We start from the raw sequence: 19,675 nt of genomic DNA, 5'->3' as shown, positions 1-19,675 counted from the left end.
ATCATGTTATCCAGGCCATGGAGGCAGCCCATGAAGTGTGTTAGGTGACGATCAAGATAATTGAGGAAAGCGGACAGACAACCCACGGACCTGGTTGGATATGCGAAGGCGTAAGGCTATAGAGATATCGCAGTAACGGACCCTCTATTCCCATGCCCCCATCATCCGTCCACTGAGACTAACCTCGTACAGTAGGACAAGCAGAAGCTTGGTCCCGAAACTTGGCCCCGAAACTTGGCACTTTTCACTCGGTGGTAAGATGGCTTCTGACTGCCATTTGCTTACACCGTAACATCAAATAGCACTCAAAATAGGCATCTCACACGTCATGTCACATCTCGTTCATCAAATAAGTATTCCAGCAGCTCTTAACTCTACCCCCTCTAGGCATTTGTGACTCTTCTACGGTGTTGTGGGCACGGAGCTTGGCTGCTTGGCCTGCTATTAGGGCCTTGGGTATTCTGAACCTACAATGAGGCAAGTCACTAAGGATGGTCTTCCTTGGGCTGACCCACACAAGACGGATGGCCAGGGACCCGCTTCGGAAGGCGAAGCTGGCGAACTCCGCCCAGGCATACTGCAAGCCAGAATGCGATTGAGCCCTCACTATATATATCAGTGCAACTCTTGCCTTGGCTTTCGCTCAAACCTGCCATCATCACACACCAACGTTTTCTTTTATCCACCTCCACAAGATACCTACGATAAACCAACTACACAGCGTTCAGCACAACACCACCCGATGGCGGAGAGCAAACAGCCCTGCTTGGAAGGCCCGGATCGAGGCGAGAAAGCCGCCGCGCAGAGTCTCATTGGGGCTTACGATGCCGATATTGCAGCTCGAAGCCCCGGCAACCCCTTGAGCGCGGTGAACCTTTCTACTGCAAGTCCCAGCTCTATAGAAGAGTATGACGAACTGCGCAAAGAGGTTTTATTCCGTGAGAGGGCGCTGGATTTTGATTACAGCTGCCAGCAGGAGGCTACGTCGCGTGAGCGGCTTGCTGATGCCATCATCCGAAGGCTGAAAGCCCAGGACGATGCCAATGTCTACGGGAAAGCTCCACCTAGGACGGGCTATGGGGGTCAACTTCACCCTAGGTTTGCCGGCGACCATTTCCTGTCCAACAGGGAGCTTATTGATCGAACGGAGTTATTCAAAGTCGCTCAGCGCATGCCCAAGGGCAGTCACTTGCACATCCACTTCAATGCTTGCCTGCAGCCTGACGTGCTGTTGGGCATCGCCAAGGGCATGGACCGCATGTTCATCATGAGCAATCTGCCCCTCGTTCCGGACAACGGCTACGAGAACTTTGGTCGGTGCGAGATCCAATTCCAGATCATGAACCCGGAAAGAGAATGTCCGGGCGATTTGTTCTCCGCTACATACACTCCTTGGCAGACCATGAGGTTTCAAGAGTTCAGGGACCGGTTTGGCCAACATTATAACAAGGCCACGGCCGATGGCTGGTTACAGAATAAGCTCATGTTCCACGAAGAAGAGGCGCACAATCACCTGCAGACAGCATCCGGGTAAGTTCTGTGCTGCCTTTCCAGTGTGAGTTTCCAGGAAGCGAAAAAACTGATACCGTCCAGGGCATGGGAAAAGTTCAACGGGCGAACGAGAATGATGAAGGGATTATTTAACTACGAGACGGCCTACAAAGCATACACAAGGCGATTACTCGAGGACTTGCTGGAGGACAACATCATCTATGCTGAGATCCGACCCAACTTCATGATGAGCAACCAGCTATGGAAGGATGACGGTTCCGAGCGCATCGACAATGAGGGCATCATGAAGCTCATCATCAAAGAGGTGGAGAGCTTCCAGGCGAAAGTGAAGCGCGAAGGCAAGTTCTTTGGCGGCCTCAAGGTTATTTACTGCACGCCCCGGTCATTCAGTCCCGATCAAATTAGGGAAGCCCTTGACGAATGCCTTACGTTCAAGAAGAAGTGGCCACGGTGGATCGCGGGTGAGCAAATAGATACCCACGCGCAAGGGCTGAAACGCTGACTCCAGGATAGGCTTCGACCTCGTCGGCGAAGAGTCCAAGGGGCGGCCCATCAAGGACTTTGTTCCAGAGCTCATTGCGTTCCAGGAGAAGTGTGCGGATCAGAACGTGGAGATCCCATTCCTCTTTCACTGCGGCGAGACCTTGGACATGGGCTCGGATACCGACGGTAACCTGGTCGACGCGCTGCTCCTCAAGTCGAAGCGAATCGGCCATGGTTTTGCGCTCGCAAAGCACCCGTACATTATGCAGCTCATGAAGGAACGAGGCATCTGCCTAGAGCTGTGTCCCATCTCCAACGAGATCCTTGGGCTCACCCCGCGTGTCAGTGGCCATGCGATGTATCAACTGCTGGCCAACAACGTTCACTGCACCATCAGCTCAGATAACGGGACGCTATTTCGGTAAGCCACTGCTGGCAAGTTTCTGTCTCTGAATTTACTGACAGGTATCCAGGTCGACTCTATCACACGACTTTTACCAGGTCATGGTAGGCAAGGCTGATATGGGGCTGTTCGGCTGGAAGCAGTTTATCCAATGGAGCCTGCAGCACGCCTGCCTCGATGGCGCCGAACACGACCGCATTTATCGTCAGTGGGAGCAACTGTGGGATAAATTTATCAGGTGGGTGATTAAGGAGTACGGCAATGCATCCTCGAGAAATGGATCAAGCCAGGTAGAGGGCGTTTGATTCACCTGATGCCCAGCGTTCGAGGAAAGACCCGATTCCGCAGGGAACGAGACTCGGTTACGATGAGTTCTGTATTATTTAAGTAGCTAGGGGCTGCAAAGCAGGTTGGTAGATTTTGTCTGAAAGAAAGAAAGGCTTTCAACAGCGATGAAGTTGCTATATATACTCCAATGTGTCTAATATGGTGCATTACATGGTGTGACTTGCACAACACAGAATGTGGTCTATGTAGGTCTTGAAGACGTAGCTACTTCCAACACACTGTGCCGCCTTATCGTCTGATTATGTTCACTAGCAGCAAGATATACGTGCCAAATAGAGAGGGAGCTGTATATACGACTAAAGTGAGTAGAAAACAAAGGAAGCCCCGGCTAGTTGCGTACAGTAATTCCTAGTTGCTGTAATATATCTTGCACTGAAGGCACATCTGGCCTGTCCTCCTGTGCTGCCACCAGGCTCGCGTATACCATTTTCAGTTCTTTGTGCCTAGCCCATCTGCCTTCCCTCCTCTTCAAGTACCCTGAGCAACAGCTCGAATGAGGTGGGTACGACTGGGGGAAATGATAGTGATAGAATTGCCGGTCGTCGTTGTTTGTGCTGCATTCAGCAAAGTTGAATAGGCCGGGCAGGTCGAGGGCCTTCGCATAGTCTTTCGAGACCATCGTTATTCCCCATTCCTGGAACGTCACCGCAACGGCACATTCAGCCCTGACAGACGAGGCAAATTGATGCTCAATTTCGGTCCTATGCAAAGCGCATGATTCGGGAAACACGTTCCAGAAGACTTGCAAGCGGCTTAGGCCACAGAACTTGGAAAGAGCAGACAACCTCTTCGCCGTCGATGTGTCGTAGTAAGACAAAACGAGCTCTATATCTTTGAACAGTGCTGTGTTGTATGAATTTGCAAATGACTCGAAGACCTTGGCCGAATCGAAACAAAGCCTTACTGGCGTTTTAATAATGCCGGCGTTTAGATTTTCTCTACAAAACAGTGTCAGAACTGCCGAAACAAAAAAGGGACCTCCCTCGACCTACATAACTGTGCATGCCTTTCCGAAACACTTCGAATCTGCCACGTTGGAGGGGTTTTGGTGACAGGTGACGAAGCACAATGACTTCTCGCCAAACATGTCCGTTGCTGTTGATTTGACGTGTACCACCACGGGCTCGGGCACCGCGCCTTGGTCGGTCTTGCGTAGCGCCATTTCCGGTGCATCATCCATGGCTGGCCAAACGGTCATTGTGGAAGCAAAGATTGGAGAAAAGCTTTCTTAGACTGTCGGCGGGCAAAAGGCGTAGATCTCTCTAGGAAGCTGACTAATTGCTGGGTCATCTTGGCCTAAATTGGTATAGTGCATGCTAGTAAAATCTCATCACGTGATGAGCTTATTTCAACGACATCAGAGGCCGGCTAAGAAAGAAGAGAAATTTGAGTCTGGTGTTCGAGTATCGAATCATGCGATCGCAGAGCTCAAATGGGACCGAAATGTGAGGTAGAAAGTTGATGGAACATGCGGAACGTACTAAGTGAACAAACAAAACAGATACCGAGGCAATAAAGGCCAAAATGGGCCAGAATGGGCCAGAAAGTATGAGTTGTTGAAATGGGCTCCGCTCGCTGAGCAGGGGAGAGGAGAACCCCCCCCCCCCAAAAAAAAAAAAAAAAAAAGGTAAAAAAAGACGCAAAAGCGAAAGTCAGACCGGGCTGGCCGATCTCTACTTTCTGCTCGACATCAACATCGGCTTGAGACCCGAAAATTTCAACGGCAATCTTAGCCGTAACCTTTAGAGCCCACTCTGTTCAAGCTCCGCCTTGGTTACTAGGTAGCCAAAATGGCACAAAGAGTTCGTAGGCCTAACGCTTGCCGAAGCAATTTTCCGTTTGCCGAGGCTAAAAATCACCCATGCCTTCGGTGCCAAGACGCGAGAGGGCAGTAGGCTTGATTAGACTGAATGATGGGGAACAATTCCGCCAAATTTCTTTCTACGTCTCCACCCCTCATTAAACAAAGCTCCATCAACCTCCACTCGCTGAATCCGTGCGTGCAGATTGAGGTTACATGCTACGTACTAAGTACGATGAAAACGGACATTATGCTAGTGATCAGCGGCCATCATCACTCGCATGAAAAGACGGTGCATCCCCACCATGTGGGCGGTTTTTGCGCACGGCCCAAAGTCAATGTAACTGCGGGTGCGCACCGTGCTTGAAGAAATGGATATTGGCTTTCAAAAGCAAGCTTCTGTTGGTTGCTACGTGGTGTCAGATAATGCGTACGGTACGAGATTGGCGGCCGAAGGAGACGAGCACGGTTGCCAACGCAAAACACTTGTTCCCGACTTCTCGACCCGGCCTATCAAAGCCCTGAGTCCCATCTTTTCGGAAAAGCCGCTCCTTCTGGCTGATCGCTGGCAGGATGGGATGAAAGGGGAGAAGTGGGCCGCTAAGTCATTCGAGGTACGGAGTACTCGAGTGGCTAAGCCGAGCTATTCTCGGCATCATCGGAAAGGCGGGCCTCGGTTACGATATCAATTCCCTAGAGTATCACGAAACCCCCATTAGAATAGCATATCGGCTCATGTTTTCGTTTGACTTTTGGTCCCATGCCTTCATTTTCATTACCGACCAGGATGAATCGAGATATGGACCGTGCGTGGGACATCGTAGTGGAACCCCAGTGCCTCTGACATTTTTGCAAGGGGTGAGGGGGGTTGCAGCTTGCTCAGCACGTATGAACTCGGGCGCGACGACTCGACCGCCGCCCCGGAAGCATTGGAAATGTGAAGAGTAGTGTTGCTGCCCGGGGGGGGGGGCCGGATAAAGATATCGGCGACAGAGCAGTAACGCAGGACCGAGCATCTGCGACAACGGAGAAGTAGCTGGAATGGCGCAACATTGCTCTCCTCGGCGCACGAAGGAGATGCACAACACGGATGCAGGTGGCGAATAAGACAAACGAAGTTGAGGAATCTTTCGTTCATTGTTAAAGTGGAAGGCGCCGTCGAATGGGGAAAATCATGCACGCAAATTACAGGTTATGTAGGCAGCAATCAAGTCTCGATTGGGACAGAAAGAATGAGTGCGAGTCAGGACGCAAGGACATACGGCCCTGATTTGGGGATAATGCTTTAATTGCTGAGGATATAATGTTGAACACTTGGAGAGACATGCCTTGAGGAGTAAGGTCAAGCAAGGCAGCCAAAAGGGGTTGTAAGAAGAGAGAGGTAGGGCTTTTAGCTGGTACAAGCCCAATTGCCGCAACTTTATCCTACATAACCTACCTAGCGTGTTGTTCGGCCTTAGGAGGCTCTTCTGACACCTTGCAGGCTGTTCGGGGTGCGTTGTTTGTTCACTGGTGTAGGGTCGGAGCCAATCGGCTATATTATCTAGCAGATGAAACTGGTCGAAGAGCATGTTGAAGATTTGTATGATGCTGAAACCTGAACTGGAGGAGCCCAATTCTCCTGACCAAGGGCTTGATCGCTGCCTACGTCTGTTGCGCATCTCGTCTCAGCACCTTCAACCACGCCGATACCTGCTTGTTGACCTCGGCAGGTGATTCCCATAGAGCCCAGTGGGATGCTTCGACCTCCCCACGAGTCAAGTCCTCAAAGTATTGGTCCATCCCATCCGACATGCTTGGTGGTAATTCTTCGTCCCTCGTAGCAGCGAGAAAGAGCGCTGGCATAGAAAACTTGATCGGCTTTAGCAAGAGTTGCAGCTCGTCAAAATAATTGTGCGCGCGTGTGCGATACCAGTTGAGGGGCCCCTTCAGCCTAGGTTCTCCCTTTCGAAAATACTTGGAAGTATAATGGTCCAGATCATCGCCCGAGATGAGTCGGGATTGGCCCAGTTTAGGGAGATTGCCAAAGAGAACGCCCTCTGTGACGCTGAATCCGACCTCACCCTCAGGGCTGGTCCCTCCAAACATGGCATTGAGAAATTGTCGAACCCTTCTCTTCGTCCCTTATCTCGTCTTCGATCTCGGTACCCCTAAATTGTGACTGGTACCTCGAATTTATCAGACCTTTGCTACGAGCAGCATCGTCTGGTGAAAGAAAGACCGACGAAGGCGGAGTGAAAGGGGTGCCGATGCTGAAGACGCCCTGAACAAGACTGGGAAACCACATGGCAGTGCGCCAGACCACGGCGCCACCCCAGTCATGTCCACCAAGGATGATTCTTTTGTCTTTGACAATCGCGTTTGCCAGCTCTTTGATGTCTTCGGCAATGCTCTTCAACGCATACTGGCTCGGCTGGTCAGGTGCATCAGTATCGCCGAAGCCGAGCATGTCCGGCGCCACGACCTGATAGCCCAGTGATGCGAAATGCGGAATCTGGTATCGCCAGCCGAAGCCCAGATCTGGAAATCCGTGGATGAGGAAGATTGTTGCAAGGGGCTCTGTTTCCGGATCAGCCCGCAGATAGTGGTATGTTTTGCCGCGGATAGAAGCTGTGTCCGGCGTGACCCTCGGGTCGTTGGCCTCTAGCTTGTCGAACTCCATTTTTGCCTAGATCGAGGGCCTAGCGGTGTTGAGGCTGACCTGGCTGACAGTTGGAAAGACGGTGAAAAGGAATATCTTGCGCGGGACGGGAAATGGGATGCTGAAGAATGTGTTTAACAATGATAGTTCTGGCCTGAATCTGATACAGTAGAGGATGATTTATAAACCAGTACTTAATACGACGTATTAGGACTCTGGGCCGATTTTTGCTTTCGGAAATGTGTGTGACAAAGAACGGATGAGGCTCTGCATGCATTGAGGTCGATCGTAGCCTCGATATGGCGCAGCCGAAGAGAGGTAACAACACTTAGCGGGGCTACCTAAGTGGACGAGGACGCAAAAGATGAAAGTCAATTTTATCCATAATACCACAAAAAGTGTCCTCTTTGTCCTACCATGTAGCCTTGGAAACATCCAAAATCATCCTACGCCTTCTGTGGTTGGATTTTCAGCTGGGTCATCCGACATGTGGATCTCTACGTCTACTTGGCGGGTCATGAAAGTTGACGATCGGGCGAATAACACTGTAATGCAAGGCACATCGACACCAAACGTGCTATGGAAATCTGGTTCATGGGTAAAAAGCACCGACGCGGGGGGCGGTATTCGGCGCCAGTTGGTTGACATGAAGGCGTGGCTTCGAAGAATAGTCTCGTCGACTCTGTCTCGTAAAAGGATAACATGACGCCCATCGTCACAGTAAGAAATCTCAGGCTCCTGTTTTCCATTCATTTTGGCCTCACTTGAATCATTCTTATCCGGCACTATCATCCGAACGAGAGACCAGAAGAAAGCAGCCCACGGCATCGCCATGCGGCAAACTTGATCCGGTTACGCCGACGATATAATGCCACTCTACTAGGCTCGGTTGTCGTTGGCAAACCCGGGAATAGTTTCGTTGTAATTCAAGGCGAACGGCCCCTTTCATTGTCCCTACTAAGTAATATTCATGCCCCATCGTTCAGTCTCGACACTAAGCCATGCGAATCCAGCGTAATGCAGCTGCCGTACCGTAGAATAAAATCACTGCTTTGATCCCATGTCCCCCGATATCGTCTTCTGGAAGCAATCAAAAGATGCTTTCCAAAACAGTTGACTGCTCCGCGCATCGCGCCGTGAACTTATCATCGGTTTCACTGTTTCGAGCCCATTGACACTCATCACGTCGATGATGTCCACTGCTATGGTTGAGTTACAGGATCGAGGGGCGCCGCAGGGTTCAGGACTTACTATGATTAGAGGCAATGACTTCATGTGACCTGTGGAATATTTCTGGCCCATGACTGCGCGTCAAGTCTTTCATCACACGTTTCGGTATGTCTTCAGGCCAATACATCCAATATACTCGAGCAAAGACATGATACGGGTCAGCAGCCCTAATCTCCAGTATATAGGCAATCCAGTCTCTCTCGGGCCTCTTCGGATCCCTGACAGCGTGCTCTGTCGGGCTGTCCTGGCTCGCCAACCGGTTTGCCACCCTGACAAAATCTCCGAGCCTGAATCGAGTGCCCCGAACTGCGCTTACCGATTAGCTAATTGTACGGCGTGTGGAAATCGGGTGACTTCTCTCACAGAGGAAACATCTGTAGCTCTGCAACCCGGACCACTGCGCGGCGGGCAGTACGCGGTAACGGTAAGAGACTTTTGAACTGGAGAAGGGAAATGGTTGTCGCTTAGTGACTTCGGCGCCCACGCTGCTGGAGCCCTTCGTGTCTTTCGCTTGCGCTTTGAGGGCAGGGGCTCGTTGCATTGAACGACCCTAAAATGGTACTCTTCTTCCGTAACTTTCGCCATTTGAAGTACGTTGCAAAGGAGCCCGCTACTCGAGTCGACGCAAGTGTCGCGGAGCGTGGAATGAGCGAATGGAAGATGATGAACAAAAGTTAATGACCCGGATGCTTTCCAGAGTAAGTGCGAAACCCCGAAAAACCTAGTAATAGCAAAGACGTGTTTCGGTCCATAAGTAACTAGATAGTGTATTTGTGGGGTTCCCGTTCGTTAGCTGCCCCTGAAGGACGGCTTTTAATCTAAGATCCCGACACCCCACATCAATAATTTGCGGGGCTCTCGTTTCTCCTAAACCACCTCCGGGGTCCTTTCGATACTGCGCGAACGAATCTGGCCATTTCCATGCTGGCTTGAAAGTGGCAAAACCGGGCCCAAGTTGCTCATGCCCCTGAACCACCGCCACTTGTGATCGATTTTCGCCGTGGATTCCTCAAGCCAGCATGAAGGGGGCGCCATAAAGGCTACGCACGTATTGACTGGCGCCTGCTCACCCGTTACCGGCAAAATGAAATCGCCGAAAATGCCACCAATGATCCATCTTAAAATAAAACAAATATTGACACCCGTCCTAGGCCTTACCCTCATCAGAACTCCCAGACACTGCCAATTGAGGACGACTCCTTCAGGGTTCTGCCCGACTCGTCGTCATCTGTGCCATCTCCAACCGATTCCTCCTCGATATTGTTCGCTTCCCAATGCTTCCAAGAATCCCACCACTCGAATGTGATGCTTTCCAGATTCGACTGGCAAAGTGGCGGGTGCGCTGCAGATAGTCCCCAAGGTTTCCACATCCACACTCGTGCCTTTCGATCCTGACTGTGATTTTTCGCACCAGCGACTTGACCGGAGTGGCGTCGGTCCACCGGCCAAGTAGATCGTCGAAAAAGCGATCCAAGTCGCTCCAGAGGACTATGAAGGAATTTTCTTCGTAGAACACTTGCCGAGCCTCCTGCAGCAGACGCTGTCCAGCCTCGTTGTCTCGAGCCTCATTCTTCAGAAGCAAGAACAAGTCAATGCTCTCATGACTGGTCCAGGCAATAGGCTCCTGTATTAAAATAGGCGTCTTCTCAGCTAAGTAGGCTGCGGAATACACTACGGCGTTCGTGCTCGGGGAGCTTTTCAAAGTCCTCGAAGCTCTTCCCGCCTGTGAAGCGACAATAGTTGTCTTCGGGGTCCGGCAGGTACCACGTCGAAGCTTCGTCGAGCAGTGTAGGAAACTGGAGAGTCGCATTAGAATCATTCATCCAAGCGGTGACCTAGCTAAGTACGAGACGTATCGCAAGAACGCAGCCAGCGGCAATGCTACTTACCCTATGGCATCCAGCCATGATGGATGTTGAACTCCTGTATGGATGACACCCGTGGCTTGGCGAGTTACACAGGTCCAGATTTCTTTAAGACAGTCTGTCCAGATAGAAAGAAAAATATACAAAGAAACATATACACACACAAAAGAAAAGTCTCAGGTCCCTCGAGCGTGTGTGCGGCGTGATGCGCAACCGGTGTCCTGCAAAGTCAGGTTGATGCGGCTGCCGGCCGAGAAGAAGATCGCGCAATAGCAACTTGAAAGTGGCATTCGCAAGTGCAAGACATCAGGGAATGCCAAAGCCCACTCATATACTGCTGGTTGAGGCGATAAGCATGCCGCGGCTTTTGTCCGCTTCCCCCCTTTGCTTCGTCGAAACAAGCGAGGGCCAATACAGGCTGCCATGATTGACGATACATGTTTTCCGAGAATTCTGTCGTTACGCCTATGAAACGGACTTGGCGCAAAGCTTGGAGGCTTTCTCATCAAATAACTGCCCAAACAGACCGACCGACCGTCGTCGTCGTGGTGGCGTGTGGCCCTGGGAAGAATGGTATTCTATCCGCCCGCCTCTCTGTGTCTGTGGCTGCAACTCATTACAGTATTCTCTTCCCAAAATGTAGATTACCATGGTTTTTAGAAGCAGAATCCCGCCTCCTGGCCAACATGATCCTTTACGTTCATTGACAATATGATGCTAGAATAAATTTATTGTCCAGCCACTAGAAACCACTACATACTCTCTTCGCCCTAGTCGCTGTCTTGGGCCTTTCTGAAACCAGCTTCCAAATTTCAAAACAGGCATCACCTCTCTCGAAAGGATTCCCCTCCCTCTTCTCGGCTTGCATTCTATTGCAATCTGTAAGGAATGTCCCTGAACCGTTGTGATCGCGCCTCGATTCCGTACAGCAGGCATCCCTTTCCCTGATAAAGCTACACTCTCCTCGCAGATGGTCTTGTCGTTCTCTCGCAAGCCCCAAAAAGTATTGTATGATTCACGTTCTCTTCTCCCGTGGCGTAGGCCATCTCCCAGTCATCAGGAACACGGAGAACTTCGCCGTCTGGTGCATCGGACAGCAGCTCTCTATAGTTGAAGTGTCCCTGCTCGAATGGTTCTGCCAGAATTTCACCATAGAAAATGAAAGAAGGGTCCCACGGCATCATGATAGTTGGTGCATCTCCCTCTGGCCAGTCGCTAGGGAAATCGGCAATTGACCGGTAGAACCCCGTTGCTGGTTCATAATATCAGTGATGCCCTGGTTGTGCCCGGTTTCACTGGCCAGACGAGTACCGCCATATTGGCATTGCTGTTGTTCTGGGCGTATGTGACAGACGGCAAGTGCTTGGTCGGGGACAGGCATGGTAGTCTCTTGGTCGACCTGCGAAGGAAGAGGGGCCACAGACCTTGAACTATGCTGCAGAGGGCAGCCTTCACAGGTGTACTCCCGAGGGCCGAATACCCAGCTTTCCGTGAACATATCTGGTGTATCAGCCGCCAAGTGCGGCGCCTCGCTCACGCAAGAGAGAGTGGTCTCTTGTGCCCCCTCGAACACCCTCGATGTTGTAGAAAGAAGGGTGAGGCTTGGGTCAATATTTTCTGGTTGGCAGTAGTTTGGGCCAGACAGGAAACTTCCATAATACATTGTCATCGGATGCATTTGGTCTGGTGATAATTGCTCCCTAGGCTGGAGTGATGGAAATAGACCCTGTGTGGTATCCTGGAGGTGTGACATGGCAGGATGTGAGGAAAGTCTTGGGAATGAGCGACTGGATACGAGAACGTTTTGACGTCGAACCTATGTTGAACGCCGCGAATATCTTTTTAAACCAAATTCGCCACGTAAGGCAAGAGAAGAGTTTCTGTCCAGTCGGTAGACCCAGGGTTATGAGAGAAGAATAGAGCGGCTTGATTGATGATCATGGAGGCAGTGGCTTTTAATGGTATGAAGGGTGTGAAAAAGGGGTTGAGGACTTGATGACATGCGGTTACCCCCAGGGGGCACCTACCTTGAACAACTGGTTTCCTCATGCTGATTTGATTGGTCACATGTCCGTGTCAAACACCTGATTTTGCTGCCGCTTGTGATACAATGGCACATGTCAACGGACGCAGGGCGCTGTCCTCGTGGAGGGGGGTTGCTGTTCGGAGAGGAAGGAGCCCGTGGACTTCGTCCTTGCCTCCACATCTCCCGTCCTTGCGCGGCAAAAATACAAGCCGGAAAACACCGGAACTGAACGTGGGGGATGTAAACCAGATAAGCCCATGTCCAGCAAGAAGGGAGGGTTCCGAGGAAGCCAGAGCCCCCTAAGGGGATGGCTGGACCGCCTACACACTGTTACGCCTCCGCGCTTCTGTATTCATGCGCGGTGCTTCGCAAGTCTGGTCCGTCTCGAATATCCATAGAGGCTTCTGCTGAGGGGTCAAATATAGAGGCTCTATCTGCATCATAACCCTCGCAACCTTGTTCGGGGCTAGTCGCTTCTTCAACTCTCCAATGGCCCGGTTGAATGCCATCTTCACCTCGGCAAAGTCTTCATTGTCGAAAGCTGTCTCTTCCATCGAGAGCCCTGGCGCATGTAGTCTCAGGAGTAGCCCTGATGCGCCAACATGGCTGAGTTGGGTCGCATGCATAAAGTTTGTGAGGGGGGTATCGGTGAAGTGTTGTTCCGGATTCCAAGATCTGCCGACAAGAGTGGGTGAACGCGACGATATTATAACATATTATAACATATTTGAACCGTATTTTGGCCTCTGAAGTCTGGCCATCGCGATTATGCGATTCGCCGTGGTCGTTCATTGGTTCTTCAAGTCGCTCTCGATGACAACGCGGAAGGGATGTGTCGATGACGGGCTTTGGTTTAAGCGTCGATGGAGATCTCGCCGCTGGTAGGAAGGGCACTCGGAGTAATCAAGCAACTGCAAGGGAAAAACAGGGAACGGGGAGAGTGAGGAGATTAAAGGCACTGCACGCGATGGATATCTACTGTTCTCTATTTGCGAACCCCGTCGAATTGAGTCCAAAAGCGACGGCGTGGAAGTGGGAACCAAGCCGTTAGATTTTAGTGGCATCTAAATGTACCGGTAACTCGAAAGGCTCAAACGTGTCCGGTGGCCTTGAGTTTAAACGTCCGAGTCCTCAAATGGCTGGAAGCGGAGACGGATGTCCTCAATCTTGGCCCGAGTGGGGGGGCAGAGGGTTTCTCTTGGCTGTGAAGAGCCAACCTCCTAGAAAAGCTGTCATGGTTTCTGGAAAAATTAAGACTGTCTGAAAATTCTTCATCCCTCGCCAAGCCAACGTCCTAGAGCGTAGTTACGGGATCATCCAGCCACGAGTCGGGTTCTTCCAGTCGCACATATCTATCAGTCCGCAAGCTAGGAGGTCGAGTGTTGGTCTGCACCATCACCGCGAGACGTTCGGAATCTTCAGAGCGGTCCAAAGCATGGAAGGCGCTGGCCCAGGTACAGGCGACATGCCTTCCGATCAAGCACTTGCAAACGAAACACTGTTCGAGTGGATGATGCTAGGACGTAGCCTTCAGGTATGACGATATTTCAAGCCGATAACAAGTATAAAAGCCGATGCTGAGCCTGCTTGCAGAAGGCCGATGAACTCACCCGGGTGAAATTCTGTTTATGCTTGCAGATTCTGGGCCTGAGCCTGCTTGGACATTACGACGGGGCCGCAGCATCTGAACTGCTGGCGCGGGATGAGGCTTCCTTACTGGCGCCCTTCATGCAAGTCGAAGGACACTTAGAGCCAGGATCTTTTGATTACGCTCAGGCCCATCATATAGTCGCCCTCGCGCGCGGCCTCCTCGAGGAGCTGGGCGGCGAACAGGATCGTTTTCAGCGCCGCTTCGACCTGCAATACTCCGCCCGAGAGAATCATGTGATATACGGCGCTATCGTCGACATTGAGGGGACCGGTTCAATGGAGGAGGCTGACCCGGAGCAAATGCATAAAGCAATGTCTCGGTCGAAGCTGATCAGAGATCAGAAATTGGTGTCTACAGAGGTTGTTCAACTCATGAACACGTGTCGGCATGTTCTGGAACAAGACTGGGTGTACGTGTAGATGTTACTATAAGGCATCTGAGGATGGTGCAACGTTAAATAGAGCGTTTTGAGAGACGAACTCCACGCCTCGCCCTTGTGTGGCCAATACGAGAGTGGAAGAGGCAATACTAGAATGTATGGAACGACGAATAGCTTCCCGCTAGCTGATGGAAGGGAGGGGTCAGTCGGCGGGGATTTGAGTTGATGATTCGGGGTCGACTTGGTCGGGATCACATCTTGGTGACGGGCGCGGGGTTCTCTGGCCGGGAACAATGCTCGCAGGACATTTGTTTTCAGGAGGGGGAGCCGTGGGAATTGCCTAGGGCACGGTACATTGATGACTATGAGAGAGTGATAGCCACAGTGTGTGTTTAACAAGCCCCTTCGTGCCTCGTCCGATTGTATTCTACATATCCCATACTTCACTAGTGGACACCACATGAGTCCCTTTTCCCAACGTAGCCAATCCATAACGGTTGAGTATATTATATTTGACGCCGAATCTTGCGCTGTGGAAGGAGCGCTGGCCTAAAATTTGACACAGACGCGCTTTCGAAGCTTGCCGGCTTCCATCATCTCTATTGCCTGCGGAAGATCTTCCAGCCCGATGAACTCCACAAAGGGCTTGATGCTATGCTCAGCGCTGAAGCTAATGCACTCTTCTAGAGTTCTGACAGTTCCGTTGCACGCTGTTTTTATGACGTATCGTTTGAAGATGATGTCCAACGGTTCGATCGTCAGAGGCCCATCGACAACCCCCACTACCATCAGGAGGCCACCCCATCTGATCATGCCGGGCATATCGTCATAAGCTTTCTCGGAAGGCGCAAAGCTGACAGCAGCATCCACCCCATGTTCTGTAACGATTTTGATGTCATCTGCATAAGTCGGACATAGTTCTGGATTGAACGTGTAGTCTGCTCCTGCCATTTTCGCGGCATCCAGCTGGCCTCCATCGATGTCAACAGCGATGACATTCAGCCCCATGGCTTTGGCGTACTGAATGCCCATTTGTCCGACACCTCCAGCGCCAATTACAGCTAACCATTTTCCGGGCGTAAGCTGACATTGCTTGATCGCGTTGTACGCAGTGACGCCTGCACAACAAAGGGGTGCTGAAGAGGCGACGTCCAGACTTGCTGGGAGTTTTACGGCACTGCGGGCATCGACCACGACGTACTCCTGGAAGTATCCATCGCAAGTAAACCCTTGTGCTTTCAAGCCTTGTGGACATCCAACGCTTGACCTATCGTCGACCATTAGATAAACCCGTCCTCCCGCGGCCGAGGCCTCGTGCACTTACCACGTGGTGCAGGCATCACATTCAAAACACCCGCTGGAAGCAAGAAAGCCGACGGCATCCCCTTTCTCGAACTGCCTCACCTGCTTCCCGACCTCCGTGATGATGCCGGTTGCTTCATGCCCTATGGTAGTGGGAACTTTCACCTCCTTGTTCATGACGAGGTCCGGATCGAAGGTTAGGCAGTCGGAGTGGCAGAGTGATGCACCGACGACCTTGACCAATATCTCGCTCTCATTTGGCTTCGGGATCTCCACCTTGTTAAGATGCAGTTTCTGATCAGCCGGGTCATATCTGGAGGCAGTGTTAGAGAACCGATACGCAGCAGAGGCAAGCATCCTCACATACTGCTGAGCCCTCATTGTGGCCTTGATAGACTTCGGGGGGCCATTACCTCGAGGGTGAGCATTCATGCTGGCGGAAGGAGAAGCGATCGCGAGGCGCTTCGTAAGGGCTGAGAGGCGGTGAGACGGCCCTTCCGAACGGCGTAGGGGTACATTTGGATTGTGTGAGCGATCTGGATTCAAGAGAAATATAATATTCGGTTCAGTGATGCCATTAGAAATCGAAAATGGCCCATTGAAGCCGCCGGGTACTCGTATTAGCCGGCAATGGGTCTTCTATAATCCAAAGCCATGACCTAAAGTGGACAGGGCCAAGTATCGCTGCGAGACTTGGACCCAACGCATTCGTCAAAAACAAGACTTCTAACCGACATTTTCAGATCGGCCGGAAGTAATGATACTTGCACTTTGTGACGGTACTAGATTGGTTCATTATTGGTACCCGGCACCCTTCCTGCGCATGCCACCCCTGGCGTTTTACGGGAGCTTTTCTTCAATTACCAAGTCAGGCTCATGGTTCTCATTCATCGTCATGTAGAAAGGCAGACCGTCAGGAATCTCAAACTAGAAATATGCAGCTGGCGGAAAACTAATGCAGTTTACTGATGTTCTTCCAGCGTTCACTCGATGGAGGTATATTTCTATCAGTAAATCTTCGCAAGTCTCCACATGCTGCACACCAATAACCGTCGATAATTGATGTCTTCGCAAATCTCTTGACATGTGCTCCTCCGCCCTCAGATATTGTAACTCTGCTGATCCAATAACAGTCCACCTTGCTGGACCAACATCCAACTGCAGTGCCACCGTGATTGGCTGAGAAGTGGGAGGCTTATTCACGACCAGAACGGACCAACTCTGTACTGACGTGTGGAGTCCTACTTACGGCCGAAGCACCTGAATCTTTTTCTCGACCATTGCCCCCGAAATCCTTCTCCCTCATCCGCCTCGTTGCTCACTGTCCCTGAAGTGTGATTTGAAAACCGGTTCTGTATAGCGCCCTCTTGCATCGTAGGGAGTTCGAACAAGGTATATCTGTAGCCTGGTCTCTGGGGGGTAGCTGTGTTCTGCTTCTACTCGCAACCGCACGCACCGTTCAAGGTAGTTCACACGACCCAGCCTACTTGCCGAAATATCCCTGCTGCTCTCCGTAGAGTAATCCGATGCTTGGTGACATCAGCTCAGCCGGCATCTCCCCACCAACGGCCTGCATCCAACGGGGGCCGTCGAATCCTTCCTCCTACCTGGCTTCGCTGGTGTAGGAGACTAATGATTGGAGGTGGCACAATCGCCTCGTGCTCTGTGAGATTTATGAAGGACTTCAGCGCTGAAACTTCACGCTCTCAATCCTCTGGCACGGATGCAGGGATGCTTGGTGGTAACGGTGGTGGCTTTAAAAGGGGTCGAATTCCCCTAGCCCTTTCACGCTGCTGATGCGTCCATCTCTCTTTGCCTTGACTCGCCCCATCCCACTCGATCATATTCCTCCCGAGAACTCGCCAAAGCTGCTGAGCGCACAAATTCAGAATGTCAAGCCCGCTCTTCACACAATCTTTTTTAGACGAGGACGAACTTAAACTCCGATCTCAGAACCGCTCAGCGAGGGAGAGAAGAGGACATAAGCAAAGAATCCGTCGAAGTCGCGAGTCGATTTCTGGGGGTGTTACCGGACCAGGCCCAGCCTCCTCCGCCACTGCACCAAGATCGTCCATAGAGGCGGCCACACCAACAGAGCCGGGCCAGGAACCGACAACGCCCACAAGGGTCGTTCCTTGCACCCCTTCCTCCTCGGCAAGGTCTGAAGGCGACGAGTGGCACGAACAGAGACGCAAGGTCAATAAATCACCAGTCACTATCGTTGTGAACATCACGGTAAGCTACAGCCTTATCTTCTAGCGAACAATGAAGAAGCAATGGAGCTAATAATACTTTAAATGTCTATTAGATACCCGGCGAGCACGCGACCGATACGCCGACAGCCAGATCGAACTCCAGTTTTTACATAAAGATTCAGCTAGGCCCAACGAGTGAGGTGAGATTGGAGGGGAGTGGCTGGGCTGTGACTGGCATTAACGTGGTCGGCGAAACTGGTTGTTGATAACCAGATATGAACTCAGCAGTACATTCTTAGATATGAAATAAGCTCTTCTTATGCGCGATTTATTAAGCATGACATGACTTGAGATAAGCCGTCCTGGGGATGAGGGAGACCGCAAAGCAGTTCCCGTTGGGAGGATGTCCCAAGAGGTGGTGTGTGCTTGTGTCCACGACCTGGGGAAGGCAACCTCAGTGAACTGAGCTACTTCGAACATGACTTTCGACCATCTTCGACCCTTCCCCCATTTGTGCCGTGGCTCTGCTTCATCACCCCTTCGTTGATAACGCTGGGTTGTTGGATTCGGCCCGAGCAATGAGAGGCCGCTCAAACTTCGCCCTTGTTGCAGCTTCCATCCGAGAAAACCGACGATGATGCAGGCCTTAAACTCTTGCACTCCTGTTCAGCTCTCAGTACGCTATCCATGCCGCACATCGTCCACATTCTATGGATTGCCAAAACAACATGGTTCGCTCCTAGAATGACGACTCTGGTAGATGCCTGATCTCGGGCCAAACTCGAGGTGCCAAGAATAATACAGCCAGCCGTGACCAGCGTATAGGCCCTCCAGCGATCGCCCGACTCGTCAAAGATGCTCAAATAACGAAAAGATCGAGCCAGGCTCAAAACGCAGCCGAGAGCCATCCACATGGCCCATGCGGCCGGCCAATAGGCGGGCAGTGTGATTCGTAGAGTGACGGCGACGAACGTGGTAATCACGAAAGGATATGAGAGGGACGGTGGAGATCTGCAAGCACTGGACTTGTTTTGATCCCAAAACTCTCTGTACGAGCTGCTGGCATGGAGGGATTTTGGCGGCTGAAAGGGCTTCCTCTGGCAAGGAAAATATCTAAGTGGCAGTTAGCTCTTGCTCTGCATGCAAGGGAAGTGATGTCTGGCAAACCTGAAATAGAGACGAAGCTATAGGATAATAAGCCCCCAGAAAACCTTCTGCAGTTCTTCGATTTGATAGAACCAAGAGACCACCAACAATGTGGATGCCATGGGCGTTGAAATGGCGCCAAACCACATCTGTCCTCGAACAGCGGCCTTCATCCTTTGGACGCCATTCCGGTGCACCGCCTTGGATTCGGACACAGACTTGAAATTGCGACCATACAGGATAATCGCCGAAAGAGTTTGAACTACCAATGGGATGATCGTCGCGACGGCAAAGATACTAAGCTCAAGCGATGCGTCCATCTCGATGGTGGGAGTACGTCCGAAGAGGAAGCCAACGATCGATGGAAGGATGTGCGTATGGAAGAGGAACGATGCTGGTGGGCGCCAAAAGGAAATTCTTTGAGACTGCTTGTGTTCATGCCAGAGAGACTTGACGGTTTCCGCCGGTATTTATTCCGAAGTGGTGGCGAGAAAGTGGTAGACGAGTGGTTGGTTGCATTCTCCGCAGGTCCTCGCGCGAAGCTAAACATGCGCCAAGATGGGGATAGTGATGATGGATGAAGCACATCGCACACTGTTTTGAGACTCGCGACCACCATGCCTGCCGCGTCTTTCGGAAATCTCTTGATCCGACTCTATGGCAGAGCCTGTTTCCTCAGATGCAGCCGGACAA

The 19,675-nt window shown here is 51.5% G+C and overlaps 8 protein-coding genes across 8 annotated transcripts; 3 read left to right on the top strand and 5 right to left on the bottom strand.

The window, feature by feature from the left end:
- Window positions 1–472: 472 nt before the first annotated feature.
- On the top strand, window positions 473–2,703 carry MRS44_014023 (uncharacterized protein; the record flags this gene model as incomplete). Its single annotated transcript, XM_065617459.1, has 4 exons — window positions 473–1,530; window positions 1,594–1,973; window positions 2,026–2,416; window positions 2,469–2,703. 4 exons carry the CDS (start codon window positions 473–475, stop codon window positions 2,701–2,703), a joined length of 2,064 nt encoding a protein of 687 aa, XP_065473531.1.
- Window positions 2,704–3,074: 371 nt separating this feature from the next.
- Window positions 3,075–3,944, bottom strand: MRS44_014022 (uncharacterized protein; the record flags this gene model as incomplete). The annotated part of the gene is made up of 2 exons (XM_065617458.1): window positions 3,075–3,684; window positions 3,739–3,944. The coding sequence occupies 2 exons, from the start codon at window positions 3,942–3,944 to the stop codon at window positions 3,075–3,077; spliced, it is 816 nt and encodes a 271-aa protein (XP_065473530.1).
- A 2,247-nt stretch (window positions 3,945–6,191) lies between these two features.
- Window positions 6,192–7,209, bottom strand: MRS44_014021 (uncharacterized protein; the record flags this gene model as incomplete). Its single annotated transcript, XM_065617457.1, has 2 exons — window positions 6,192–6,670; window positions 6,732–7,209. The coding sequence occupies 2 exons, from the start codon at window positions 7,207–7,209 to the stop codon at window positions 6,192–6,194; spliced, it is 957 nt and encodes a 318-aa protein (XP_065473529.1).
- A 2,372-nt stretch (window positions 7,210–9,581) lies between these two features.
- MRS44_014020 (uncharacterized protein) lies at window positions 9,582–10,325 on the bottom strand (the record flags this gene model as incomplete). Its single annotated transcript, XM_065617456.1, has 4 exons — window positions 9,582–9,813; window positions 9,861–10,042; window positions 10,089–10,253; window positions 10,308–10,325. The coding sequence occupies 4 exons, from the start codon at window positions 10,323–10,325 to the stop codon at window positions 9,582–9,584; spliced, it is 597 nt and encodes a 198-aa protein (XP_065473528.1).
- A 911-nt stretch (window positions 10,326–11,236) lies between these two features.
- MRS44_014019 (uncharacterized protein) lies at window positions 11,237–12,863 on the bottom strand (the record flags this gene model as incomplete). Its single annotated transcript, XM_065617455.1, has 3 exons — window positions 11,237–11,535; window positions 11,595–11,900; window positions 12,638–12,863. The coding sequence occupies 3 exons, from the start codon at window positions 12,861–12,863 to the stop codon at window positions 11,237–11,239; spliced, it is 831 nt and encodes a 276-aa protein (XP_065473527.1).
- Window positions 12,864–13,774: 911 nt separating this feature from the next.
- Window positions 13,775–14,379, top strand: MRS44_014018 (uncharacterized protein; the record flags this gene model as incomplete). Its single annotated transcript, XM_065617454.1, has 2 exons — window positions 13,775–13,843; window positions 13,948–14,379. The coding sequence occupies 2 exons, from the start codon at window positions 13,775–13,777 to the stop codon at window positions 14,377–14,379; spliced, it is 501 nt and encodes a 166-aa protein (XP_065473526.1).
- A 509-nt stretch (window positions 14,380–14,888) lies between these two features.
- MRS44_014017 (uncharacterized protein) lies at window positions 14,889–16,073 on the bottom strand (the record flags this gene model as incomplete). Its single annotated transcript, XM_065617453.1, has 3 exons — window positions 14,889–15,606; window positions 15,664–15,954; window positions 16,009–16,073. The coding sequence occupies 3 exons, from the start codon at window positions 16,071–16,073 to the stop codon at window positions 14,889–14,891; spliced, it is 1,074 nt and encodes a 357-aa protein (XP_065473525.1).
- Window positions 16,074–17,531: 1,458 nt separating this feature from the next.
- MRS44_014016 (uncharacterized protein) lies at window positions 17,532–19,563 on the top strand (the record flags this gene model as incomplete). The annotated part of the gene is made up of 3 exons (XM_065617452.1): window positions 17,532–17,876; window positions 17,950–18,036; window positions 19,222–19,563. 3 exons carry the CDS (start codon window positions 17,532–17,534, stop codon window positions 19,561–19,563), a joined length of 774 nt encoding a protein of 257 aa, XP_065473524.1.
- Window positions 19,564–19,675: the final 112 nt, after the last annotated feature.

The sequence above is a fragment of the Fusarium solani genome (genome assembly GCF_023522795.1).
Source record: "Fusarium solani strain SB1 chromosome Unknown bctg00000009, whole genome shotgun sequence".
Taxonomy (NCBI): domain Eukaryota; kingdom Fungi; phylum Ascomycota; class Sordariomycetes; order Hypocreales; family Nectriaceae; genus Fusarium; species Fusarium solani.
This window is presented reverse-complemented; position numbering and strand designations above follow the sequence as displayed.